A 26,276-nucleotide genomic window follows, 5' to 3' on the forward strand; every position below is an offset into this window, starting at 1 on the left:
AATAAACACTACATGGAGCTCCTTCAAAACTTTATGAGCACGCCCAGCGCGAGCGAGAAGGAGGTCACCGACTCAATTGCGACGCTCGTGGACCGGCTGTCGCACGCGACGCTGCTGACCGACCGCCGGGCTGCCGTTTTGGGACTCAAATCGTTCAGCAGACAGTACCGAGAGATTGTGATTGCCAACGGTCTCAAGAGTCTTGTTGCGACTCTGCACAAGGACGTGCTGGACCTTGATATTGTCAGGGCGGTGCTTGAGACCCTTCTAATTCTGTTTATCCGAGGCGAGGACGACGAGGATCTAACAAGGAGCTGGATAAGCCAGCAGACAAGACTCAAGAACGGCAAGTATCCTTCGCCGAGTTTGGTGCTAGACAATGTGACGGACCAGTTTTCGCTGTGGATTTTTGACGAGCTGACTCAATCGGTGACGAGTTTCGATATTCTGGTGGACCTTGTCGAGGCAGACGATATTCATATCAAGCTGTACTCGTTGCAACTGCTCCAGGCGTTATGTTCGACGCGGCCGCTGCGGACCAAAGAGCTCGCCCTTAAGTCGCCGCTGGCGATCTCCAAGCTGTGTCAGGCGCTCGACGACCCCTACGAGCCGATCCGGAACGAGGCAATCCTGCTGCTGATGGGTGTCGTCAAGGACAACTTCCACATCCAGAAGCTGGTGGTGTTCGAGAACACGTTCGAGAAATTGTACCGCATAATAGAGGACGAGGGCCGACTCGAGGGCAATATCGTCGTCCAGGACTGTCTGTCGCTGATCGCGAATCTGCTAAGGTACAACGCCAGCAACCAGAAGTTTTTCATCGAGACCAACTGCATGTACAAACTCGCGGAATTTTTAGACCAGCCTCTGGCCGAGAGCGAGCTGGGGCCGTTTGTGTGGAACGAGCAACGGCTCCAGAACCTGCTCACCACGCTTGACACATGCAGACTGTTTGTGGCCGACGGAGTGGAGGCCATTGACCAGGCACAGCGAGCGCTCGTGAACTCTGACGTTTTGATGTTAATTTTGCGTCTGGTATTTTCCATCACCGTTCCCAACGTCGTCCGCGTCAACGCGCTTCTCACCACTGCAGACATCATCCGTTCCAACGCCGAGATCCAGCTACAGTTCTCCCAGATCGACGTACCGTATATGGACCCCACGCTGCCCGCTGCAGCACAGAAGATGGACGAGATCGTTCCCGTGATAGACGCACTGCTGCACTGGTGTCTTTACGCAAACTCTGTCCATCTGTTTGATCTGCGGATGGCCTCTGTGGTGGTGCTACATGCATATTTCAAGGACAACGAGGACGCCAAATACGCTTTTTTGAAAGATCAAAAATACGAGTTCAACAAGCTCAACGGCGTGCCCGACAGCGAGGACGAGCCGGACGAGGAGGATGGCGCGAACGGTCAGGCCGAGAATAATGCAAACGGCGAGAGCAGATCGCCTTCGACAACGTTCACGGGAGCCAACCTGTTTGCAACGCTCATCAACGTTGACAACGACTTGCAACTAAACCCATACAAAATCTGGTTTGCCTGTCTGATTCTCATCTATGTGTTTGAGAACTACGACGAGGGCCGCGAGCTGGCAATGTCTATCCAGATCGGCAACGCGAGCGCCAACGAGGACGTGCTAAACATCATTGAGGCCGTCGGGCAAGCGCTGTGTTCAAGCTTGCGCTTCAAGGACCCGCGTGTCCCTATCGCCTATATGATGCTACTGAGCATCTGGCTCTGGGAGAACTTTCGAGCGGTGGACCTGTTTCTGCACGACTCGTCCATTTTAGACCAGCTGCTCGCGTACCTTGTTGAGGCCAACGACGAGAATCTGCTTGCGCAGGGCATGGTGGTTGTTTTGCTGGCTATCGTTTACGAATTCACAAGGAAAAAATCACCTGTGAGCCGCCAGCAGCTGAGCTCGTTGCTGAAGAGCCGGGTCGGAGACAATGCGTTTAGTCTGAAGATCCAGCAGTTTGAGAAAAGTGAAGCATTTTCCAACTACGACGAGGAAACACTGCTGAATCCAGAGAGAGACGATACGGGGCTGCCGCAGGTGTACTTCGACCCGTTGTTTGTGCAGCTGGTGAAGGAGAACTCCCGACGCCTCCGAGGAGCCATAGGCCACGATCCGTCGTTTGAGCCTCTGGAAAAGCTCAGTTTCGACGCTTTTGAAACTGTTCAGAACGACTGTCTGTCGCTGGCTAGCGATCTGAAGACTGTTCGCAAGGAGGCGGAAGAGACGATCGAAAAACAGAAGGCCGAGATTGAGCGGCTCGTTTCTGAGTACGACGAGCTTGCAAAGACGTACGAGGCCACAAAGAGCGAGCTCGAAAAGCTTGAAAGGGACAGAGAGCTGCTGGGTACAAATTACGCCAAGAGTTCTGAGGATATAGGCAAACTTACGCAGCTCAAAAACGAGCTGGAGCAGAGTTTGGCACAGCTGACTGCGCAGCACCAGGAAGCAGCTTCTAAGGTGACTTCGCTGGAGGCAAGCAATAAACAGCTTTCTGAGAAGCTGAACGTTATTGAGCAGCAGAAGAGCAAAGCAGAGGATGGCATTAACAAGATGAGCCGTGAATTGATGCAGCTGATTAAGAACAACGAGTCACAAAGCAAAACGATAAAAGACCTGGAAAAAGAAGCACAGAAGACCACCAAGACGCACGAAAAGCTCCAGCAGCAAATAGCACAGCAGCAGGAAAAGATTTCCGGACTGGAATCCAGGATTCAGGGCTTGACTGTGGAGCTGAAGAAGGGCGACGACAACTACAACGGTCTGCGAAAGACGTACGAGGAGACGGTTGCAAAATTAGAGGCGGCAGAGCAGGAGATTGAGAGATTGCGTAGCATCCATTTGGAAGCCACTCGGAGCCTGGAGTCGATCAGGAAGGAGACGGAGGCGTCTACTGGCTCTCTAAAGAAGCAGGTTACGAGTCTGACTACACAGAAGGCCGAGTTGGAGGCATTGAACGAAGACATTCGTCGTCGATTGGAGGAATTGAGTGCAGAGAGAGAAAATATTCGAATGGAGGTGGAGGTCGAGAAAAAACGGTTACAGGATGAAAAACAGGCGCTAGAGGACGAGAAGAACGATCTTCAGAGGAACTGGGAGGAAGAAAAGCAGCGATTGGAGCAGGAGAAAGACGTTCAGGCGAAGCAGTACGAGGAAAAGCTCAAGCAACTTGAAGGCGTGTCCAAGTCTTCGGCAGTGCTTGAGGCGAGACTCGCACAGGTGACGCAGGAGAAGGAGGAGCTGGAGACGACAGTTGCGTCTCTCAAGAAGCAGCTTGGTGAGACGAGGGAGCTGAAAAACACGGCTACGGAGGAAAAGAAGTCGCTCGAGTCAACAATCTCAATGATCTCGTTGAATGTGGAGGCCAAAGACGAAGAGTGTCGTCGGCTGATGAAGGAGGCAGAGGAATTGAGAACGGAGAAGGAAAAGAAGCTGGCTGAGTTTTCAGAGCTGGAAACTAAGCTTGCTGACTATGATTCCGTCAAAAGAGAGCTTGCCTCGCATCTGAGCGATATCGAGATTTTGAAGGTCGACCTGGAGAAAGAGCAGGCCGAGAAGAAAGAGCTTGTGGCGACACACGAGAAAGAGTTGCAGAAGCTAAAGACGGAACTAAGCGGCAAGGCTGAGGAGATTGAGAGGGAGAGAGCACTTTTGGCTGGAAACTCTGACTCTGTCGTCAAGGAGTATTCTCAAAAGATCACTTCCTTAGATGAAAAGCTGAAAGAAGCAGAGAAGGAGAGGGAAGCTGAGGTTCTAACATTGGAGGAGCAGGTAAGAATATTGTCGAGTGGAAACGAAGAGTTGTCAAAGTCGCAAAATTGCAAGGAAGCAGAAGTGAAGATGTTGCAAGACAGGCTGACGAGAGTCGAGGAGACTTTGAAGCAGAGGGAGAATGAGGCCGATGCAAAGGACAGCGAGCTTAAAGACCTCAAGGATAAAATGAAGAAGCAGCTGCGCGAGCTGGTGGATCTGAAGAAGCAAGTGAAGGAAACCGAGAAGCTGAAGGCGGCTTTGTCAGAGCTGGAGGCGTATCAAGAAAAAACTCAAGATTACGACGAGTTGCAAAAGAGGCTGGTCGAATATGATGAACTGAAGAAGAAGACTGCAGACTACGAAGATCTCAAGAATAAAGTTGCCGACCACGAGAAGCTGCAGAAGAAACTGGAAGATTACGAGACGCTAAAGGCGAAGGCTTCCGAACAGGAGAAGCTACAGAAACAGGTGGTCGAATTTGAGCAGAAGCTCAAGGACGCGGAAAATAGACAGAAGGACATGGTCCCCAAAGGAGACCTTGACGACCTGATGTTGCTGATGAGCGAGCTAGACGAGAAAAACAAGCAGATGAAGCTGAAGCTCAAATCGCTAGGTGAGGAAGTGAGCGACGTTAGCGACGAGTCGGACGACGACGATGAAGACGATTAGCGTATAGAATGTACATAATATTGCGAAACAGGGTGTGGTATCTATTGAAGAGTATCCGGTTTGCAGAGGATTTTGGGGAATGCTCACAATTGGCTAGTTTGTTAGTTTGAGCTCAGTAATTGGACTTCAAAGTTGAAGAGCATGCAATGACCAGGGAGCTGTTTTGATTTTGTTTTTAGGCTGGAGTAAATCTAGAGCTCAATTTTAGAGAATGACTGGAGATCAAAAACATTGGCTTGAGGAGATGTTCATCTTTACTTGCACAATAACAATCACTCACATAGGCAATGGATTTCCGGTGATTACGCTGCTATCGATGTAAGGGTTTGCTGGCATGCTACCCTGGCAAGTGACACTTGAAATCTTTTTGCACAGCCAGCATTTCCCCGGACCCCACACTTGGAAATTCACATGCGACAGCAAAAGTATATAAGCTGCCACGCTCCGCTATGCTACTTTATGGGTGAGGTGGAGCTTAAAGATCTTGTTGTGATTATTACAGGCGCCGGCGGAGGCCTTGGAAGACAGTATGCGCTGAGCTTTGCCTCGCGCGGTGCCAAAGTCGTTGTCAACGATTTAGGGGGCACGCTTGGCGGATCGGGCACGTCCACGAAGGCTGCTGACGTTGTTGTCGACGAGATTCGCGCGGATGGCGGCACAGCCGTCGCCAACTACGACAACGTGGTGACTAATCCTGAGGGAATCGTTCGAACAGCTGTGGAAACATTCGGCACGGTGCACGTCTTGATCAACAACGCTGGAATACTGAAGGACGCCGCTTTCAAAAACATGACCGAAAATCAGTTTCTCGATGTTCTGGACGTCCACCTAAACGGAGCGTTCAAGCTCACCAAACTTTGCTGGCCGCTATTCCGGCAGCAGAAATTTGGCCGCATCATCATGACAACGTCCCCCGCCGGTCTTTACGGCAACTTTGGACAGACAAACTACTCTGCTGCCAAAATGGGGCTTGTGGGACTCGCAGAAACACTGGCCAAAGAGGGAGCAAAGTACAACATCAAGGCAAACGCCATTGCTCCGCTAGCCAAGTCCAGAATGACGGAGACTGTCATGCCACCAGACGTGCTGAAGAAACTGCTACCTGAAAAAGTGGCTCCTCTGGTTCTGTACTTGTCGTCCCGTGGTTGCAGCTGCTCCGGATGCATTTTTGAGGTGGCTGCTGGTCTGTTTGCGCAAATCAGATGGGAACGCAGTAGCGATCTCTTGCTCAAGCCAGACGAGTCATTTACACCGGAAGCCATTCTTAACAGGTTCGCAGAGGTGACAAACTTCAAGAGTGCCCAGTATCCTACTCAGCTAAATGATTACAATTCTTTGCTGGAACAGACGAAAAAGCTTCCTCCAAACGACCAGGGAAAAACGAGACTTTCTTCTTTGAAAGACAAAGTGGTCATCGTCACCGGCGCAGGTTCGGGCCTCGGAAGACACCACGCCTTATGGTTTGCCAGGTATGGCGCAAAGGTGGTGGTCAACGATTTCCAGGACCCTACGGGCGTGGTGGATGAAATTCGGAAAGCTGGCGGCACCGCAGTAGGCGCTCGGTTCGACGTCTTCAACGAGGCGGACAAGATTGTGAAGACCGCTTTGGACGCGTTTGGCACCGTCAACGTCCTCGTCAACAATGCAGGCATCCTAAGGGACCGCTCGTTCGCCAAGATGTCGCAGCAGGAGTGGGATCACGTGATCCAAATCCATCTGGTGGCCACGTTCCGACTTTGCAAACTTGTGTGGCCTATTTTCTTAGAGCAGAAAGGCGGCAGCATCATCAACACGACGTCGACCTCGGGAATCTATGGCAATTTTGGCCAAGCTAACTACTCTGCAGCCAAGGCCGCTGTTCTCTCGTTCACGCGCAGTCTTTCTTTGGAAGGTGCCAAGGCCAACATCCGGTGCAACGCGATCGCTCCGCATGCGGAGACTTCAATGACGAAAACCATCTTCAAGAGCGATGAACTTAACAAGTTCAGTGCAGACCAGGTGTCACCGTTTGTTGTTCTTCTGGCGAGCGACGAGGTGAAGGTGAGCGGTGAGCTGTATGAGGTTGGTGCGGGATGGATTGGCAATACGCGGTGGCAGCGAGCCGTGGGTGCAGTTTCCCACGACGACCATATTGCACCGGAGTTCATCGAACAGCATTGGGCCGAGATCACAGATTTCAGCAAGGGCGTGAATATGAAGAGTGCGCAGCAGTCAGCAATGGCTATTCTGGAGAGTGTTGGCGGTAAGGACGAAGACGAAGATGAGGAGGAAGATGAGGAAGAAGATGAGGGAGCGTCTGTCAAGACCGATGGATATCGCTATGATCACCGTCAGGTGATTATGTACAATTTGTCTGTTGGCTGTCACGCAGAAGAGCTCAAGTACGTGTACGAAAACGACGACGATTTCCAGGCTGTTCCGACCTTTGGCGTGATCCCGTTCTTGAATGAGGGATCAGACTCGTTTGATTTCAGCGATTTGGTGAAGAACTTCGACATGACCAAGCTTCTTCATGGAGAGCACTATTTAAAGATTGCCAAAGACATTCCAACCTCTGGAAAACTCAAAACCAAATCTTTCCCTGTTGCTGTGTTTAACAAGCACAAAAATGGTAAGAAGAACAGTTTGGTGATTGAGGGATACGAAACATACGACGAGAAGGGCGAGCTGGTATTTTACAACCAAGGGTCGTATTTCATCCGGAACAGTGAGACGGCCAGTGGAAAAGATGAAGTGTTTAGCAAGCGGTCAATTCCGTTCTTGCAGAACAGCTTTGAGGCACGCGGCCGGCCCGATGTTGAGTCCACGTACAAAACGTTTGCAGACCAGGCGGCATTGTACCGTCTGAACGGAGACTTCAACCCATTGCACATCGACCCTGTCTTTGCTCGCGGCGGGAACTTTTCAAGACCAATTCTACACGGACTGGGAACGATGGGGATCAGTGCCAAACTTCTGATAGACCATTATGGCGTGTTTGACGAGATCAAGGTGAGGTTCACCAACGTGGTGTATCCTGGTGAGCAACTCAAAGTTCTGGGCTGGAAAAGCGGCCAGACGGTGACTTTCCAGACATGGAGCGTCGACAGAAACTGCTTGGTGATTGACCGCGCCGGAATTCGACTCAAAGAAACAAGGTCCAAGCTGTGATGTATTAAGGTTTATAACGTTGCTTTATAACGGCCGCTGTCCCAAGTCTCGTTCAGATGATGGCCCAACAGCGATTGACTCAATTTAACCAGCTTGTGGTCGGAGTCGTCGTTGGTCCTTTCCACGACGGCTTTATACTGCTCCAGAGCAGAGTGTAGCTCGTCTACGTTGGACACACCGATCACTGTCTTGCCCTGTTTAGGCAGCCATTCGCGTATGGCGAACCGGGTAGCCAGCTCTGCAAGCTCAGTGTTGTGGTGTTGTTTGAGAGTCGTCGCCAAATCGGAGCAGGTCTGCTTCAATTTTGGTGAGCCAGGGTGGAAAGATCTGGTCTCCTGGGATCTTAGCAGCGACATGGACAAGATGGAGGCATTGTTCAGCAGCTGAATGCCCGTTTCCATGAACTTGCCGTACCACTGCGCCAAGAGGGTGTTTTGCAGACACATGTTGGAATAACTGAGCACCAGGTCCAATTTACCGATATTTGGCTTCGAGACACACTCAGACGCAATACGGTGGAGGAACGGAACAGGGTAGCCGGAAATACCAACGTATCTGATTAGTCCCTGTTGTTTGAGCTCCATCAGCGTTTGGAGCGCCTCGAAAATCCCGCTGTCGTCCACAAACTCCACGTCGTGCAAGTACACCACGTCCAAATAGTCGGTGTTGAGCCGCTGCAAGGACCGATAAATGGACGTTTTTACCCAGTCTGGCGAGTAGTCGAATTCATCCAGCTGGATACGGCCCACCTTGGTGCAGATGTAGTAGTTGTCGCGAGACACTTTTCCTGAGTCCATCAAATTCTTCAAAGCGTGGCCAATCAGTTCCTCCGAAGGCCCGTAGTAGGGAGACGTATCGATAGCGTTGATACCGTTTTCAAGGGCCGTGTACAGCAGGTCGCGGATGTGCATGGAGTACGGATCGTCGTTGTACTGGGTGTTGAAGGTTGCGCCGCCAAGAACCAGCGGCGAGATATCTTGGAGACGGCCAGACACCTTAGGAAGACTCATAAGAAAATTGACTAAACTTTATTTTTTTATAGGTAAAATATTATTTATCGCATATGGGTCTCAAAAGAGTTGCGCCAGAGGCCGCCGGCCCAGAATTCCAATTTGAGGTGAGTTAGCGCCATTCGGACCGTGGTTTTGCTGACAGCCAGCTTGGAAGCGAGAAAAGACGCGTGAGTGTGCGCAAGTTCAAGGGGGCCACTCTCGTTGATATCAGGGAGTACTACCAGAAAGACGGAAAATGGCTGCCTGGGTCCAAGGTAAGTGGTCAATTGTGTTTTTGAAGAGTCTAACCACAGGGAATTGCGCTTACAGAGGACCAATGGAAGGCTCTTCGCGGACTAGTTGGCGAGATCGACGACTCGATCTCGCAGCTGGAGCCAGAACAGAAAAAGTACAAGAGCGAGGAGAAAGTGGTCAACAGCGACGAGGAGCTGGCAAAGGAGCCCGAAGAGGAGCGGGAAGACGAGTCTGAGTCCGACAAGGAGCACAAAGAGGCCTAGACCCGTGTAGAGATATTGGATATATTTTAAAATGCGTTTCTGAGAAATTCTTATCTTTTTCCCGAGTATTTACTAGATTGCTATGAGCGAAATCACACCTCGGCGTTCCAGCAAAGTTTCAGAGCACGAGACGGACGCGTTTGGAGTGGTGCACAACGACGTGTCGTCCGACTCGTCGACCGGCTTCGACCCCCTGATCGACCACAGACGCCACTCGTTGGCCGCCGACTTGTCAAAGTCGCAGCGCCCGCGCAAAAGGGGTTTCAGTCTTAGTGCTCCTGTGGTGGCGTCGGATAGACCGAAAAACCGGCTCAGCACGGTGGTGGCTGCTGGCCACCCGTTTTCGCCAGGTTCAAAAGACAGGTACGGCTCGAGAGACGAGATAGGCGAGTCCAAGTTCAGGAGGTTCAAGAGCTATAACAACGCCCTCAAGCAGAACAAGTCCATTTCGGAGGGAATACAGTACAAGACGGAAAACCCGTTCGAGTCGACGCTGAAAGACCAGTCCGCGAAAGGCGTGCTCCAAGATCTGCCCGAACATGACCCTTACAACTCGAATGACGACGACGAGCGCTCAAACTCCGTCTACGGCTCGTCGAACCCGTCTTCCAGACGCTCGTCGAACGCGTCGTCTCTGGACGATGTTTGTGTTCCCGTGGAAAGCTTCGACGAAGCCGGAAAACGCAAGATGTGGCCAGACATCTCTGTGCTACAGGAGTTCGTGGACGAGGAATTGCAGGAGTTTAAGAAAATTAGCGAGGCCTCTACCTCGCTCTCCAGACAGTCGTCACCGGCGCAAGGCGAGGAGAGGATCAACTTCGAGTATCCGCTGGTCTCCAACATCGAGCCGGGCGAATCTGAGCCGTTGCTGGTGCAGGACGAAAACGAACAGGAAGCCCTCAACGGTCGTCTCCGGCCGCGGCGAGTTGTTCCCTGGAGCAACAATCGGAAAGCTCTGAACGATTTGCCCGAGCTGCGGCAGCCAAAAAGTCTCCGGTTCACGTATTTCAGAGAAGACCTCGAGAACACTATTCATGCCTCTAATATTTCAGGGCTGGTGCAAAAATACACTCTTTCGGAGTTATTTTCTCCTTCGACCCAAGAGCATAACCCACAGCCTAATGTGCCACATCCCAACATGACGTCTGTCCAATCGTCGCAGAACAGTCTGAAGCCCAAGGTCACAGGAACAAGCACACCCACGCCCTCGGTAGCAGCGGACAGCTCTTCGGCAGCAGACGTGCCTCCCTTCTGGCTTGACGTTCTCAACCCAACAGAGGAGGAGATGAAGGTTCTGTCCAAGGCGTTCAGCATCCATCCGTTGACTACAGAGGACATTTTCATGGGCGAAACCAGGGAGAAGGTGGAACTCTTCAGAGACTACTATTTGGTGTGTTTCACTTCCTTCGACGTTGTTCTTGAGCATCAGAACCGCAAAAAAGCGTTGGAGAGAGCGATGAACTCAACCGCGTTTTCTGACGACGAAAGCGTCAACAGCAAGCACCGCAAGAAAGCGTGGTATCGCCATATCATGAGCCGTCTGTTAAAGAGCAAGTCGGCTTCCAGCGACATTGACCATCAACGGGCACCCTCAATGGTCTCCAAAAGAAGAGACGGCGACAAGCGGAAGAAGAACGGCGAGCTCGAGCCGCTTAATATGTACATCATTGTGTTCAGAGACGGTGTGATCACGTTCCACCAAAAACCAACTCCACATCCGGCAAACGTTCGGCGCAGAGTCCGTTTGCTCAAGGACTATCTCTCTGTCACTTCAGACTGGATAGGATACGCTCTCATTGACGACATCACCGATGCATACGCCCCTCTGATAGAGAGCATTGAAGATGAGGTCAATGCGATTGAGGACGCCATTTTGAGGATGCAGAGTGGAATTGACTCTGACGACGAGTCTTCTGGCTCTGAAGACGAGGATGATGACAAAATCTGGCTCAAGCTCAAAAGACGAACGTCAACCGTGAACGACAAAGCGTCCATAAATTCATGGAGCTCAAAGTCTTCGCGGTCGACGTCGTCGTCTCAGGATACAAAGATTTTGAGCTGGAAACGCAAGGGAGATATGCTTCGCCGAATTGGAGACTGCCGTCGAAGAGTTATGTCGTTGCTGCGACTTTTAGGATTCAAGGCCGATGTTATCAAGGGCTTTTCCAAGAGGTGCAACGAGCAATGGGAGGTAGCTCCTCGGTCTGAAATTGGAATGTATTTGGGAGACATCCAGGACCACATCGTTACAATGGTGCAGAGTTTGAACCATTACGAAAAACTGCTGGCCCGGTCTCACTCTAACTACCTCGCCCAGATCAACATAGACATGACCAAGGTCAACAACGACATGAACGACATTCTTGGCAAAATCACCATCCTTGGTTCCATTGTGCTGCCTTTGAACGTCGTCACCGGTCTCTGGGGAATGAACTGTCTTGTTCCTGGCCAAGACTCTCCTGGCCTGACGTGGTTCTACAGCATCTGCGGCAGCATGTTTGTTTTTGCTGTCACAGCGTATCTCTACGCAAGAAAAGTCAGTGGCATAGTCTAAATTACATATCAACGAGATAGTTGCTAGGAGCAAGGCCCGACTTTCCTGTGTTGATGTTTTCCGCAAACCACCATCCGTCAGGCTGCTGGTGCAGGATCATCAGAATATCACGTTTTTTGAAGGACAGTTCCTGCTCGATGCTGGCGTTGTATGAGTACTGTGCTCGGCAGTATTTGAGCACGGGGAAGCCCTCAGAGGAGCGCGATGGCAAGTTCGCGTGGTTCACAAACTTCCCTTTCAAGGTGGTGGAGGACTTTGATTTTCTGACGGAGTTGTTCCTGCTGAAGGTGAAAGACGGTGCTCGATTATCTTTCTTTTCCTGCTTTGATTCATCGCTGGTCTGCATGGAGTCGCGGAATTTGGACATGTCGCCATTTCCACCTAGTTGAAGGTCGCTCAAGTAGGCTTCCAATGGGTTCACTGGTTTCTCTGTCTTGCCGAAAATATTAAACTTTTTCAGCCGAATAGGCTCTGTTGGTTTGTCTGACATCAGTGAGTGCAGCAGAGGGTTGGAGTATGTGGACTCCTGTTTCGAGTGTTTGAACTCGTCTTCGTGAGAACTCGAGGCGTCCGTTCCGTCAGAATACTCCGAGAAAACGTGATTAGAGCTTGGCTCAGAGGCAGTCTTGGGTCCTGTGCTCCGCAGCTGAGAGGCTTCGAGCTGAGCCTGTTCCTGAAGCTGCCTGAACGTCTCCTCGCGTCTGTCAATGAGGTCAAACTGCATCTGCTGCTCTTGGGTTGGCTTTGGAGGTGGAATCTTTTTGCGTCCCAATTGTTCGCGCTGTTGTGTGATTTTTGGAATGCTGGTGAGATCGACCGTCTGGATCCCGCCTTTTCTTTGAGGAATGTCCCCGCTGGCATAATCGATGAAGTTAACAGGTGAAGACATGGTATTGCCTGTTTTAAACTCTTCAACAAAAGATGCAATATCGGCCCGATACGAGCACTTCTCAAGGCTCAAACGGACATTTTCACAGCTTTGGTCGTCTGAAATACACGTCGAGCTCACAATATTTGCATACTCCCAAATGTTGGCCTTTAAAAATTTGATTTTCTCTTCCTCCATAGACTGCAAGTTTTCACAGGCAGAGAACCACTCGTTTTTCCACACATCCAGCATATTATTGTACTCATTAACAAGGCCACGGTATTCATCACGTGCCCCACTCATCTGCTCCATGAGTTTGTTCACCTTCATTTGTGTCCGGTAGGCTTCTGTCTCATCCATAAGAATTTGCTGTGTTTTATAATTATTGACCTTGACCCAATGAGCTTCATATTTCTTGCGGGCAAGTTCCACCTTGGACTCTAAGTGTCTCTTGTGTTTCATCAGCTTGGACAGTCCAGAATCGAGTATTTTGCCTTGATTTTTGCGATCTGTTGCATACTCACTCAGAGGTTTATACACATCGGTTGCAATCTTATTTGCCTGAGTATAATGACTGTTTCCAAGCTGTTCGGTTTCCTGAGCAAGCACATCAAGACTGCTCTTCAGACTTCCTGTTAGTTCGTGTTTTCCAAGGTCAATTTTTCGTGAAAGGGTGCACAATCGTTTGGCATACTCTTCCTCTATAGCCATTCGTTCTTTGTAGAACGAAAGCACAGAGTCTGCAGTTTTGGAGCCTCCAGTGAAGTGGCCTAGCAGGAAAGAGCAGGCAGAATCGTCGGGGGACCAGAAGTTACGCGAGTACAAGTGATCCATGAGAAGAAGAAACTGGACTCAAATTAGTTTTAAATGTATATTTACCTTTTTCCGAAAAGGAAGTTAATAATCGTTGTTTTGTTGATTACATAAATTCACCAATCGGTGTAAAGGTTTACTTCATTTTTGCAATTAACCATTACCTTAAGCTACATATAAATGTATGTGCAAGGAACTGATAGCTAACACCGTAACGTCTCATGCATCATATAACAAGTTGAACTTGGTATTTCTACACGGTACGCCTAGAGTATTGCCACAAACACTCAACGTACTTAAGCAGCAATGGTGACCTCGACATCGACACCTGGCTCAATGGTGATTTGGGTAATCTTCTTGACGGATTGAGCTGGGGCGTGCAAGTCAATGTATCTCTTGTGGATTCTCATCTCGTAAGTCTCCCAAGTCTTGGAACCCTCACCGTTTGGAGTCTTTCTGGTAGAGATTCTCAAGGTCTTAGTAGGCATTCTAACAGGACCCTTCTTGAAGAGGTTCTCTCTTTCAGCATTTTGGATGATGTTTTGGGACACCTTCTCGAGCTGCTTGACCTTGGTAGAGATCAGGGTGATTCTGATCTTGTGGATTTCTGGCTCTTCAATTATTTTCTTTTCTTCAGACATGATGGTATGAGACGTTCAAAGTTGAAAATATGGTGAAAAAAAATTATATTTTTTAAGGTGCTCGAGGGCCGGGGGAGGGACTTTTTGGGGTCACGTGATAGTCACGTGGTTAAAGTGCTATTATCTATAAATTGGTGGCTATCAGAACACAGTGCCGTCGGCAAACAACTCTATCGGTGGCCCTCCGTTGCTTCGCAGCTTTGAGGCGATGAGTCTTCCAGATTTCCACGACCCGGCCTCAATGAGCTGAGGAAGAGACAACTCATACCTGGAGCCTGTAACTCCTAATTTTTCGTTCACGAGTGGAAGAATATAATCTAGTAGACAGACAGTGCATGATCGCCATTCAACAATCAAATCGTCATCTGGTGTATACAGAGGAATGTTTGAGTCCAGATTCTTTTCGATCGAGAAGTCGATGCCTTGTTTTAGTTTCTCTTCCTTGATCTTCAAAACTCCAAAGTCAACAAATAATCCACCATTACGGTATTCTGGAAGGCCCGTCATTTGATGAGCATTTTTGATGGTGAAATGTCCGTACTTTTCTAATGGGAGAAACAGCGAGTATGTCAGCCATTGGGTGAGCTTGTGGAACGTGACAATTTTTGCTGACTCTGGAACATTTGGCCCATACAGTTTCTCTGCTTCCTTGATTTTATTTTTGAGATACCATGCGTCTCCAATACATTTACCTTCGAGCTTGATGCGTCCTTCCGTCGGCCAGATTGGCATGAGGCCTTCCATCAGACAGTTCCACAGGTCTGGAAGGTCGATGGAACCATCTTTTGACGACTGCTTCAGATAGTCGACTAGGTTTCCTGCTCTGGCATCAGCTCCAAATATGGTGCGATTTTGCACCAGAGTTTTTCCCAGTTGGTTGAGAAGCTTCAATCTTCCTTCAAACCCTGCAATCGGATTGGATTCTGACACCTGAAGGCCTTTCGAAAGCTCTTCTGCTGTTAGACGGGCTAGTTTCGATCCGTTCACAACGTAGCTTTCACCGTCACTGAACACTCCGTCGACAAACATGTGCAAAGTGGCCACAGCAATTCCCTCAGACCTGCCAATCTCATTGCCGTTCTCATTGTACCTCCATTGGTTGCCAGCACCTGCGTCGAGAAGAACACTGACAATGAACAAATCAATTAGTTTTTTACAGATCTCGTAGTCGCTTTGGCCTTTCAGCTGGTTGTCGATGAACTCAGTGAGTCTCTTCTTTCCTCCACATTCAAAATGCTGGTATCTCCCATGAACTGGAATGGTCAGTAGGGACTCGTCTGTAGGAAACGAGTCTCTGATTGTGGATATCACAAAATCCACTGCATCAGGAAGCTTGGATAAATCCACGTCGAAATTCACAAGCTGGTCGTCCAGCAGAAGCTTTCTGGTGCAGGAATTCGTCTCTCGAACGGATTGGATTGAAAGCAAGTAGTCGATCGAGGGAGCCATAAAAATATAAGTTTTTTATTCTCAGTATTTATAGATAACGAGAAAGTGGTTATCAGCCGGTGAGCGTCGGAGATAGGTTTTTGGTCGACAGCCGACAAAAAAACAAAAAAAACTAGCTTAATTAAAATATAATAATATTTTCATATCATGATTAGACAGCTGGTGCGACACTACGTCATTCCTGTTGTTGAGTTCTCTTCCGAGATTGGAAAGTTTGACCAAGATGCAATCAAAAGAGCCACGGAGAAAGGGAATAGACTGTTGAAAGCCATTCATGAGTCGCAACAGTCTGAGCACGAGTATCAAAAGAGAGCCAACATCAAGATTGAGGAGGCGCGGAGATCGGGGTACGTTCACGTGCACGGAAACACAGAGCTGCCAAAGATCCCCGACGATCCACGGTTACAGGCAGACTTGCTGAAAAGTCAGCAGCTGAAGACACATTCGTCTAGATACATTTACAATGAATACGATGATCGCGTGGTGGATAGGCTGAGAGTGCTGAAAAGAGAACGCAAACTGCCTCCTTTGCCACGTCAGAACCAGTACGAGCAATTGTGGAGCGAGCTGGAGCGGTTCGCTGCAGTGTTGGTGCTCAAAAATGAGACTCCTGCTGTGTCTCTCACCTACAAAGCTTTGGCTGATTCGTTGGAAGCAATCAACGTTATGCAAAATGCGCACCTAGACCAGTCAGTCACGGATCCAAATGACTTCACTCTGGTCACTGAGTATTTCTTTACACGCAAGATTTCATTGTTGCAGCAGAAACTGCAGCCCGTGTCTGAGCTATCCGAGCTTGACAACGTTGCCCTTGTCGGGCTGACAAACGTTGGATTCGAAGAAACCACAGATCCCTTACAGCTGTTCACCGGAAAGCTCAAGGAATCATTTTCGGTGGTGTGTTGCGCGCTGAATACACCACAGTACCCGGAGCTGACGCAGCTGGACCAGCCAGATAACAATACTAAAAAAAACCTGTACCAGTTGGCAACGCTCGGTCTCACCAAAGTGACCACTTTGCCCGATGGATGGGTGGTGCTGACTAAAGGCACGTATTAGCATAAATAAGCATTATCACTGTACATATCGATCAACGCTGCTGTCTAATATACTTGGCAATGTTCTCTGCAACGTCGCTTTTGGCGGTCTTCGATCCTTGCTCAAACGCTTTCTGGTATACCCCGTGCACGTCCTTATTTTCCTCTGTCACCTCGCCGTTTCTGTCCTCCGCAAAGGTGTACTCGCGTTGTGGCTCATTTATGTCTGGCTCGACCAGTCCGTGTTCGTATTCTTCTTCGCCGTCGTCCTCGGCATCAGAAATCGTGTCCACCGGCTCCTTTTTGCCCAGGCCGAGATCTTTCATCAAGTGCGTCAGTTGCTTCTGTTTGTTCTCTTTCTCTTTCTCTTCCTTCTCCTTGATAATCCTTTCTCTCTCTTTCTGGTAGAAGTTGTTGTACTCATCGACCTTGGCGTCCACAGCATCCAAGAACTCATCAAAACCTGCTCCCGTGTAAGCAGAGCATCCGACCACATCCAAGGTGGAATAGAATTCCTCCAGCATCAGACTCATGCTATTCACCAAAGAGGCCATGTATCCCGAACCGTTGCTGGTCTCGTCATTCAGCTCGCTGTTGTTTCTGAGGGCATCTTGGAAGGCCTCAAAGTCGGTCATCCATTCTGTAGCAAATTTGGAGTCCCTGACATCCGTCTTGTTGAACACAACTATCATCGGAAGCTTGGTCTTGTACAGAATAGAACAAGCATATAGCATGTTGGAAATGAACGTTGTTGGCGACGAGCTTCGTGGAGTATCAATGATGTATGCAATTATCGTTGGAAAAGTCGAGGCGAACGCTTCTGTGATGATGGCGCCCGACGCAGACCAAATAAAACACTCGATTTGCCCTGGAGTGTCGACAATGCAGTGTTTGTATCTGTCGGATTTCTTCTCAACAAGAGAGATGACCTGGTCGATATTGGTGGAGAACAAGTTCAAGGACGTCACAATGGCACCGTTGGGACCCAGGTTGTAATTTTCCATCACCTTCTTGTACTTCACAGAGTCTCTGATATCGATGTTGCATCCAAATGGAACCTTGAGAACAGCCGGATCGAGATTGATCACGTACGGAGCCTGTTTCTTCATATGCAGGTGTGAATTCAGCCGCTGGACAAAGGTCGTTTTGCCCGATCCGGCCATGCCAACGCAAAGAATAGTAGCTGGAGCCATGATATAATTAAAGTTTTTTTTTTTGGAATTTTTTTAAATTAAAATTTCCTCCTTGTAAATGAACGTCCAGGCCCTACACAACTGTTTCCTGGGGACCCTGCAGGCCGATCAGGGTGTCCGACAACATGCTGAGGAACAGCTTAAGCAGGCCGAGTCCATAGTTGGGTTTCTAGGCGCGTGTCTGGACATTCTGGGCTCAGACGACGTTGAACCCGTTGTCAAACAGGCATGTTCTATCTACTTCAAGAATAAAATGATCAGGAGCTGGTCGAGCTCAGAGGGAGAAATCGACGAGGGGGAAAAGCCCGGCATCCGAGACAGAATTATTCCCACGATCCTCAAGCTGGAGAGGACGTTGCGGAACCAGTTCATTCCAGTCTTGAGTGTCATGATCTCATACGATTATCCTCAGAATTGGCCTACTTTCCTAGATAACACCAAAGCGCTCTTTCTCAACACCTCAGATATTCAAGCCATGTACACAGGAGTGCTCTGTTTTTCCGAATTGACTAGAAACTATAGATGGAGGACAAATGGCAATCGTCATTTGGAACTAGACCCTATAATCAGAGACAACTTTCCAAGTTTGTTGCAAATTGGTAAGCAATTTGTTGCAAACCCAGCAGCGTTCGAGACCCATTACGAAGCTGGCGAGATTGTCAAACTGATCATCAAGTGCTACAAGTTTGTGACGTATCATGATTTACCAGAGCCTCTTCAGCAGCAGGACTTTTCACTTGAATGGATTACCTTCCATGTGGACGTGATCAACATGAATTTGCCTCCAACCGTCATGGACCTGGAAGAAGATGACCAATCGTTAAGTCCGTGGGTCAAGAGCCAAAAGTGGGCCTATGCTAACCTGTACAGACTGTTTCAGCGTTATGGATCCAAGAGTTTGTCAAGCAGATACGAATACACAGAGTTCAGAGATTTGTTTGCTCACAGCGTTGTTCCTGGCCTTTTAGAAGTCTACTTCAAACGACTGCAGGAATGGAGACATCAAAAAATATGGCTCAGCGATGCGTCGCTTTATCAAATCATTTCGTTCCTGGAACAGTGTGTGGTGCAGAAGGGATGTTTCCCGCTCCTCGAGCCACATATCAGAGAAATCATCTCAGAGGTGGCCTTTCCGCTGCTCTGTCCAACCGATGAAGTTCTTGATATGTTTGAAAACGATCCTAACGAGTACATCCATATGATCTTGGACATGTACGAAGAGACCAGCTCTCCGCAAATGGCCGTTTTGTCTTTGATCTACACTATGGTCGAGAAAAGATCCAAGGTTGCGCTGGAACCTATTCTACAGTTTGCTTATGAGAAACTAGCCTCTTTTGCCAATGTGCCAGAGACTTTGGAGATTGCCAAGCAGAAAGAGTCTGCACTGCGTATAGTGGGCCAAATCTCGAGCAAGCTGACGGCAACAAAATCGCTAGCAGACCAGGTGGAGCCGTTTGTGGCCAGCTTTGTGCTGCCAAATTTCCAGTCCCAGTTTCCATTTTTGAGGGCACGTACTTGCAATGTGTCTGCCAAGTTTGACAGTCTCAAATTCCAGAACGAAAACAACCTCACTGTCTTGTTCAATGGTGTCCTTTCGTGTTTCAAGGAGGACAGTAATTTGCCTGTCCAGCTGGAGGCAGCCTTGGCTATTCAAGCGTTCATCTCGTTTGAGCAATTCAAGGAAGCTCTGGGTTCCATCATCGTGGAGACCATGGAAAAGTTGTTGGAATTGTCCAACAAAGTGGACATTGATGCCGTTTCTGCTGTCATCCAGGAGTGTGTGGAGTGCTACTCTGCTCAATTGCAGCCGTTTGGTGCCAACCTGATGGCCAGGTTGAGCGAACAGCTCCTCCGTCTTCTCACCGAAATTAACGACTTATCGAACAGCGGGCCGGACAATTTGGACCACGATGACCTCACAGACAAACACATGGCAGCCTTGGGAGTCTTCAATACAATGGTGACTGTTCTACTTTACTTCGAAAGCTCTCAGGACATGATCGCCGGCTTGGAGCAGAGCTACGCTCCAATTATTCAGTACACGTTCGAAAAAGAGCTGGACGATTTCTATGCTGAGGCCGCAGAACTTATTGAGAACACTTTATTCCTAACCCGCGCGGTTTCTCCAGCAATGTGGTCTTTGTTCGAAAGCATGGTCACTGCCGTGATGAAGAACGACTTGGGAATGTTTCTGGACGACATTACTCCAGCACTTAAAAACTACCTGGTCTACGGCGGTGCTGTGTTCAGAGAAAACAAGCAGTATCAGGATGCCCTGGCTCAGCTTATTCTCCAGATTCTGGGCTCAGAGGATCCAGACGCCAACGAGATCTATGATGTTGCCGATCTGGGTGCCACTTTTGCGCTCACCCTCGACAAGGCCTCTGTTGAGCCTTATAGTCCGCAACTGGTGCGATCTACTCTCGGGGTGTTATCGCACAATGATACTGCACATTCTTCCGACAGTCTGAAGATCACAGTGTTGGGAGTGGTGGTTGCGGTGCTGGTGGTGCATCCGAAGGCCTGTCTGCAAGTTCTGATGGAATGCCACGCCCTGGAGTCTTTTATGATGACCTGGTTCAAGCTGGCTCCCTCGATGAAACGCGTGTTCGATCTGAAGCTGAGCGTATTGGGGCTTCTTTCCCTTTTGAGCGTGGACTACGAGGCGCTAAAACAGCTGCAGTTGGAAGAATTAGTTTCCGCTGTGGGAAGCACTCTGGCAGATCACTTTGCAAAACTACCGGCTGCCATTAACGACTTGCAAAAAAAACGTGCCGATTTCAACGCCGAAGAGCAATTCGTCGAAGATCAGTTTGCACCACCGGTGTTCAACGACGAAGCAGAGGACGCGGACGATGACGACCTTGCCGACTACGTTCTAGAAAATATGGGCCGCGATTCGGATCTGCTGCGTGTGGAAGACGAGTACGAGGAAGATCCGTTTTCGAACACGGTGCTGGACAACGTCAACGTGTTCCGGGCATTCAAAGAGAGTTTCACGCAGGTGCAAGGTGACCCGGAGAAATACACAAAACTGGTTGCACGCCTAACAAACGAAGAACTACAGACGCTACAGAATATAGTAAACATTTCACAATAGATATTTTTCAGTCAAATAATTGGGCCCTGATCGATGCACAAATGACGTAAATTGGATTGTTAAAATTTTTTTCCAAAGTTTTCTGGAAGCCATATTTCTGCGTTCCTTCCCGGGCTATCCGATTCCAACCAAATAAAAAGAGGTTAGCATAATATTATTCGTCCTTCAGTAAAATTCTTCATCGTCACCAGTCCCGTCACCATGGAACAGTCCCTCAGCTTCAAAGTCTCCCACTATTTCGAAAGAATTCATGGCTTGGTGTACTACAGTCTCCCTTTTTATCTCATGACCTCTACTGAGGCTGCCCTCACCTTTGTCACCATCTTGTTCCTATCTTTCATCTTCTCCTACGGACTCGGTGCGCTATTTTACGGCTGTGCTGCTCTAGCCCAGAAACTGGTCAGTCTCGAGGGCCTGGAGCAGGCCTTGCAAGTCGCTTCCATCAAGAACTGAATTTTGGGGGCTTGCCTAATAATAATATGACGAAAAACAATAATGATAAATGGAGCCTGGGGGGCTTTTGCATCCTAGAGTTTTGCATTGTAACATACACGGCATGTTTGCATGTTTGCATGGACAGTAAGACAATGCTTGCGAAAATGCACTCCGACCTTGATGTATATATACTATTACGATACGACACACATATGCGATTAAAGACGACTTTAGATTACAGGGCACGTTGTAACAAAGTATTCCCGTATTGGGTAAAGTGGCAGCTTGCCGGTAGCAACCGCCGCTCGTGTAGCGTCCAATAGGAGGCGGAAGCTCAAGCAAAATTTTACAACCTTGTTTTGAACTGACTAAATATTTCTCTTTTGGGCTTCTTAATATACCCCCCGGATTATGTCTCTATTCACATAACGGCAATTTTTCAGATAACGTTTTAATTACCAAATATTAATTGCCCATTTCGGAACCTCAATGGTCAGCTAATTGCTTCAGCAGCCCGATTTGACTGGCTGGAGACGACAGGTTCGTTGCATCTCAAACTGCCAAAGGTAAACACCCGACTCAGATCCATCCTGTGGTCTTCCCGCGCGGTCTATAAATACGGGCGATCTCCCCCCAAACATCATCACCATCAACAACTTCAGAATGCAAGCTTCCATGAACACTCCTCAGAGACAAGAACAGGACGACGACGCTGATTACGGATACTTTGCCTACAACAATGCTGCCTGGCACTTCACTTGCTCTATCAGCTGAAGCTTGAGGCTGCTCTGATTAATGAGTTTGCTCATTAAGGACAATTCTGCGAGTTGCTACCTAGGTGCTGAGCCTTTTTCTACTTCTTCTCTGGCCAGAGTTACTAGTCTAGATACTATTTAATCTGAGATAAATTTATATCCACGCGTTTTTTTGTATTTTTTGTATGGCCCTCGAAAGAATCCAGTTTACTGCCTCAACAAGCAATATCGTGCCCATCTACCAGCTGATCTCGTCTATATTGCCTTTTGGAGGCAGCTGTTTGCTGAACATCACGCAAAATGGGCTCTGTTTCAGCGTCGTCGACAATAATATCTGCAAAGTGTATCTCACGTTAGATAAACGACTATTCAGCAGTTTCCAATTCTACCCGATCCATGTCAAAAAAGAGCGCATATTACTTTCAGACGAAGAGGAAAGCACCACTGATGACGATGCCGAGTCTCTAGACTCAAGACAGAGCGTGTCTGTCCATCTTGATCTCAAGTCCCTGATCGAGACAATCAATATTCATATCCCGGGCGACAAAGATAATCCAGAGCTGCGCACAAAGTGTATTTTGAGCTACAAGGGCGACGGGTCGCCGTTTATACTCACCTTTGAAGACGACTTCATTATTGAGCGCTGCGAGTTGACCACGCTGTTTATCGATCCGGCCGATTTCGAGTCTGAAATCACAGACTCTCAAACGGGATCTGCCTATTTCCAGCTCGACTCGTCCAAAAAGGTTATGGAGCTCACCCTACAATCGTCCCTGGTCTACGACGCGCTCAGAGACATGAAGGATTTGAGTACCGAGGAACTGATTCTTTACTGCTCCAACATGCAGTCGGAACATCAGAGAAAACTTGTCTTGATCTCCAAGTCTGAAGATGCATCGATAGGATACTCCAAGCTTGTGTTTCCGTCAAGAAAGCCGTTTTTGAAAGACATGCAGTTGTACAAGCCGGAGCTCGTCGACGAGGAGCAGACTCACATGGTCGTCTGTTCCACAACGATCTCGTCATTCTACAACTTCAGCTATTTTGCCAAGATCCTGAGAGCGATAAAGCTATCAAAGTCCATCAAAATCCGCAAAGATCTCGCTGGCCTAACCTCTGTGTCCCTTTTGCTGGGCTCGTCCAGCTTGAATGGGTCCAACTTATCATCTAACGACGGCAAGAACCTGTTTTTTGGAACCAGCATCGAGTTCATCACGCTAGAGTCTCTTGCAAACGAAGAAGTCGAATACGAGCGCGCAAAACACGGCTACAATAACCAATTCGTGGAGCAGATGATAAGAGAGGACGAAAACGTCAAAGTTATCAAAATTGCACGGAACGGCCAGCTCACTACCATCGACGACTACTTCCAGTCGGTCATCACTCAGTCAGCAGCCCCAAGCTCCGCGGGAGAGCCAGTGGATCTGCAAATCACCAAAGAACTGGCTCAGTCTGTGCTGGGACACAGTCCGGCGCCAGAACCGGTTCCTAAGGAGACAAAAGGAAAACAGACAAAGAAACGAAAGCTCGAGGGCCGCAAGAACAACAAGTCGGACAAAGCAGACAGACTACAGACCGTTGGTGGAGCAGTTGAGATCCCGCTATTTATTTAGAGGTCTGACAAACCCAGGCTGTATGTCACGTGCATATTTTTTCAACCCCCGATTTTTTGCTAATTTTTTCAAAAACATTTTCTCTCTGTAAACTGACCAGATCTCATCTGAGGAAGAAGTTATTATTATGTCCGACGTCGAAGAACAAGTCCAAATCGAAGAAGAAGTTGTTGTTGAAGAATCCTCTTCCGTTTCCATCGAAGACTGCCTGCAAAAGGTCCTGAGAACCGCTTTGGTTCACGATGGTCTTGCCAGAGGTCTCAGAGAGGCTATCAAGGCTTTGGCTAGAGGTGAGGCTCAACTGTGTGTCTTGTGTGACTCTGTCACTGAGGCCAAGATCATTTCTCTCGTTGAGGCTCTGTGCAATGAGCCAGAGGAGAAGATTCCTTTGATTAAGGTCTCCGACGCTAAGCAACTCGGTGAGTGGGCGGGTCTTTGTGCTTTGGACAGAGACGGTAACGCCAGAAAGGTTGTTGGTGCTTCTTGTGTTGTCATCAAGAACTGGGGTGCCGACTCTGAGGAGAGAAACGTCCTTTTGGAGTACTTCTCTCAGCAGTAAATATGATGATGTACTAATTAATTGTATCGACTGCACATTACATTAAAAGTTCCTAATACACAAGAGTGGCCATCCGGTGACCTATAGTTCGAAATCCATCTCGTCTTTGAATTCGTCGTCGTCGTCCACGATCGCAGAGTCGTTTCGCGCGGCTGCTAGCGTGTCTTCCTCGTCGTCCTCAAAGTCCACGTCGAAAAAGTCGTCGTCGGAGCCAACAATTGTGCTGTACAACAGCTTGGCTTCGGTGACTATTCCGTCGTAAGAAATCTCGGCAGAAGGCATGTTCGAGTAAAGAATCTGGTAATCAACGCTGTTCTCTGTTCCTTCTTTGAAGGTCTTCTTGAAAACGTTTTCGTTCACCACCCCAAACGGCTCCACGGAAGTGTATTGAGTAAACATCAGCTTGAACAAGTACGTCAGTTTCTCTTGGGGAACAAACTCCTTGAACGATTTTCCCAGTTTGACGGAATTAATGACTGAGATGCTTCCATCTGGTCTGGAAACCACATCTTCGTCGGTCAACTCCACATCGAATCCACCGTCTTCCGATTCTCGCAATATGCTTTCCTCTAGCTTGGCCAACGCTTCTTCCAAATCGCGCCTGGCTTTTTCGCCCTTCTCGACAGTCGACAAGTACCATATGCACTGACCCTGAGGACAACATCCTGACCCCGATCCCATGATTATCACCTGCACCGGGTACACGTTGTGGGAAGGAAGCGTTTCTGGAGGGAAAACCACCACAGCAGCAGACTCTCCCTCGAAAAACCATTCCTTGCAGGATTTCTTGACAATGGTGATCAGGCGTGTCACCTCATACTTCCTTTCAGGAACGTTCTGTGCATTAGCAGGAGCCTGTGATGGAGAGCAAACCAGTCGTTCGGTGACTTTCACCTTGCTGCCATCCATAAACGTGGCGATCTTGTTGTTGCTGTCATAGGATTGCAATTGCGAGTCCAGCTTGTAAGTTGCACCTGCCACAGCAGCAGATCGACAGAATCCTTGTGAAAGTTCTCCGGGTCCTCCAAACTTGGAGTACAGCACTGGGAAAGTGCCGTACACGTCGAATGACGACAGGTACCTTCTAATTCTAGAGATACCTTCTATAGTGAGAATATTAGGCGTGGGAGACAACCCTAGTGTATAACATAGTTCGTTAATCTGCGCAGGTGTCAGCTTGTATTTTTCCTTGATGAATTCGGTGAATGGCGTTGATTTATATTGTTCCAATTCCTTGGCAATTTGAGCGGTCTCTGACTCCAAAACAAACTTCATGAATTTCATCAGCTGTCTTTTGGTTGCCAGCGACAACGACTGGTCGGTGAAGATCTCTTCCTTGGAGGAAGACATTTTTCCGAACGAGTCGTTCTCGAAAGTGTGGAAGTTGCTGATGGACTGGAACTCGAGGTATCTGTACACTCTAGACTTGATGAGCAACGAAAGTAGATCGGACTTGACAAACATGATCCGCGGAGTCAGGTCAATGCTGTAGTCTCTGCTGTTCAATTGATCGGGACGCGGGATGTAGAGGAGCGCTTTGGAAAAGCCCTGGAAGCCCGGAGTGTTGAGGTTGACATTGGCACACCAAGCCTTGATCTGCTCGATCGTGAGGGTGGACGAGGTGTCGCCGTAGTAAGGGTTGGAGTCGACGTGAAGGACGTTGGAACCCTGCCAGGCGAGCGCCGCGGCGAGAATGGACTCGACGAGCCCTGTTCCGCAAATTAGCACGTCGCACTGGTCCGGAATAGTGGGAAGCACAGGATCCTCGATTCCGGCGAGATGCGGAATCACAGAGGGCCGTCTTCCTGTTTGCACCGACGGTCTGCGCTCGGCCATCGATGGACGTCTCTCGGCCATCGATGGTTTTCTTGACGAATCAACGGTGGCGGACATTGCAGATATAAACGGGCACCTTTAACGACTAACAGAAATACGAAAAGCCGGAGTGCGCGACGACGTGAAACTGGTGACTGCTGTTGTAGAAACTTGGAGAGTTCTGGGACAAGTTGGTGCTCGAGAATAAAATAATGGGGCTTTTGTTTGCGAGAATGTCGAGTTTGTTTTTTTCTTTTACTTCTTCTCCAGGCCGAGAAAAAAGGTAAAAATTTTCGTGTGTAGGGTTGTCGCGCGAAACAGCGATTTGGGCATGAATACTT

At 48.8% G+C, this 26,276-nt stretch overlaps 14 protein-coding genes across 14 annotated transcripts; 8 read left to right on the forward strand and 6 right to left on the reverse strand.

Annotated features, from left to right (window-relative positions):
- Nucleotides 1-12: 12 nt before the first annotated feature.
- Nucleotides 13-4,443, forward strand: KL928_000626 (uncharacterized protein; the record flags this gene model as incomplete). The annotated part of the gene is made up of 1 exon (XM_043206342.1): nt 13-4,443. One exon carries the CDS (start codon nt 13-15, stop codon nt 4,441-4,443), a length of 4,431 nt encoding a protein of 1,476 aa, XP_043062521.1.
- Nucleotides 4,444-4,902: 459 nt separating this feature from the next.
- On the forward strand, nt 4,903-7,593 carry KL928_000627 (uncharacterized protein; the record flags this gene model as incomplete). The annotated part of the gene is made up of 1 exon (XM_043206343.1): nt 4,903-7,593. The coding sequence occupies one exon, from the start codon at nt 4,903-4,905 to the stop codon at nt 7,591-7,593; it is 2,691 nt and encodes an 896-aa protein (XP_043062522.1).
- Nucleotides 7,594-7,604: 11 nt separating this feature from the next.
- On the reverse strand, nt 7,605-8,603 carry KL928_000628 (uncharacterized protein; the record flags this gene model as incomplete). The annotated part of the gene is made up of 1 exon (XM_043206344.1): nt 7,605-8,603. One exon carries the CDS (start codon nt 8,601-8,603, stop codon nt 7,605-7,607), a length of 999 nt encoding a protein of 332 aa, XP_043062523.1.
- Nucleotides 8,604-8,656: 53 nt separating this feature from the next.
- Nucleotides 8,657-9,103, forward strand: KL928_000629 (uncharacterized protein; the record flags this gene model as incomplete). Its single annotated transcript, XM_043206345.1, has 2 exons — nt 8,657-8,714; nt 8,916-9,103. The coding sequence occupies 2 exons, from the start codon at nt 8,657-8,659 to the stop codon at nt 9,101-9,103; spliced, it is 246 nt and encodes an 81-aa protein (XP_043062524.1).
- An 82-nt stretch (nt 9,104-9,185) lies between these two features.
- KL928_000630 (uncharacterized protein) lies at nt 9,186-11,657 on the forward strand (the record flags this gene model as incomplete). Its single annotated transcript, XM_043206347.1, has 1 exon — nt 9,186-11,657. The coding sequence occupies one exon, from the start codon at nt 9,186-9,188 to the stop codon at nt 11,655-11,657; it is 2,472 nt and encodes an 823-aa protein (XP_043062525.1).
- A 1-nt stretch (nt 11,658) lies between these two features.
- KL928_000631 (uncharacterized protein) lies at nt 11,659-13,359 on the reverse strand (the record flags this gene model as incomplete). The annotated part of the gene is made up of 1 exon (XM_043206348.1): nt 11,659-13,359. The coding sequence occupies one exon, from the start codon at nt 13,357-13,359 to the stop codon at nt 11,659-11,661; it is 1,701 nt and encodes a 566-aa protein (XP_043062526.1).
- Nucleotides 13,360-13,634: 275 nt separating this feature from the next.
- On the reverse strand, nt 13,635-13,979 carry KL928_000632 (uncharacterized protein; the record flags this gene model as incomplete). The annotated part of the gene is made up of 1 exon (XM_043206349.1): nt 13,635-13,979. One exon carries the CDS (start codon nt 13,977-13,979, stop codon nt 13,635-13,637), a length of 345 nt encoding a protein of 114 aa, XP_043062527.1.
- Nucleotides 13,980-14,120: 141 nt separating this feature from the next.
- On the reverse strand, nt 14,121-15,428 carry KL928_000633 (uncharacterized protein; the record flags this gene model as incomplete). Its single annotated transcript, XM_043206350.1, has 1 exon — nt 14,121-15,428. The coding sequence occupies one exon, from the start codon at nt 15,426-15,428 to the stop codon at nt 14,121-14,123; it is 1,308 nt and encodes a 435-aa protein (XP_043062528.1).
- A 147-nt stretch (nt 15,429-15,575) lies between these two features.
- On the forward strand, nt 15,576-16,487 carry KL928_000634 (uncharacterized protein; the record flags this gene model as incomplete). The annotated part of the gene is made up of 1 exon (XM_043206351.1): nt 15,576-16,487. One exon carries the CDS (start codon nt 15,576-15,578, stop codon nt 16,485-16,487), a length of 912 nt encoding a protein of 303 aa, XP_043062529.1.
- Nucleotides 16,488-16,518: 31 nt separating this feature from the next.
- KL928_000635 (uncharacterized protein) lies at nt 16,519-17,658 on the reverse strand (the record flags this gene model as incomplete). Its single annotated transcript, XM_043206352.1, has 1 exon — nt 16,519-17,658. The coding sequence occupies one exon, from the start codon at nt 17,656-17,658 to the stop codon at nt 16,519-16,521; it is 1,140 nt and encodes a 379-aa protein (XP_043062530.1).
- Nucleotides 17,659-17,716: 58 nt separating this feature from the next.
- KL928_000636 (uncharacterized protein) lies at nt 17,717-20,758 on the forward strand (the record flags this gene model as incomplete). The annotated part of the gene is made up of 1 exon (XM_043206353.1): nt 17,717-20,758. One exon carries the CDS (start codon nt 17,717-17,719, stop codon nt 20,756-20,758), a length of 3,042 nt encoding a protein of 1,013 aa, XP_043062531.1.
- Nucleotides 20,759-22,133: 1,375 nt separating this feature from the next.
- Nucleotides 22,134-23,561, forward strand: KL928_000637 (uncharacterized protein; the record flags this gene model as incomplete). Its single annotated transcript, XM_043206354.1, has 1 exon — nt 22,134-23,561. The coding sequence occupies one exon, from the start codon at nt 22,134-22,136 to the stop codon at nt 23,559-23,561; it is 1,428 nt and encodes a 475-aa protein (XP_043062532.1).
- A 127-nt stretch (nt 23,562-23,688) lies between these two features.
- On the forward strand, nt 23,689-24,120 carry KL928_000638 (uncharacterized protein; the record flags this gene model as incomplete). The annotated part of the gene is made up of 1 exon (XM_043206355.1): nt 23,689-24,120. The coding sequence occupies one exon, from the start codon at nt 23,689-23,691 to the stop codon at nt 24,118-24,120; it is 432 nt and encodes a 143-aa protein (XP_043062533.1).
- An 81-nt stretch (nt 24,121-24,201) lies between these two features.
- Nucleotides 24,202-26,013, reverse strand: KL928_000639 (uncharacterized protein; the record flags this gene model as incomplete). Its single annotated transcript, XM_043206356.1, has 1 exon — nt 24,202-26,013. The coding sequence occupies one exon, from the start codon at nt 26,011-26,013 to the stop codon at nt 24,202-24,204; it is 1,812 nt and encodes a 603-aa protein (XP_043062534.1).
- Between the last annotated feature and the right edge of the window lie 263 nt (nt 26,014-26,276).

The sequence above is a fragment of the Ogataea angusta genome (assembly GCF_019207475.1).
Source record: "Ogataea angusta isolate 61-244 chromosome Unknown 61-244_NODE_1_length_1302399_cov_90.877568, whole genome shotgun sequence".
Lineage (NCBI taxonomy): Eukaryota > Fungi > Ascomycota > Pichiomycetes > Pichiales > Pichiaceae > Ogataea > Ogataea angusta.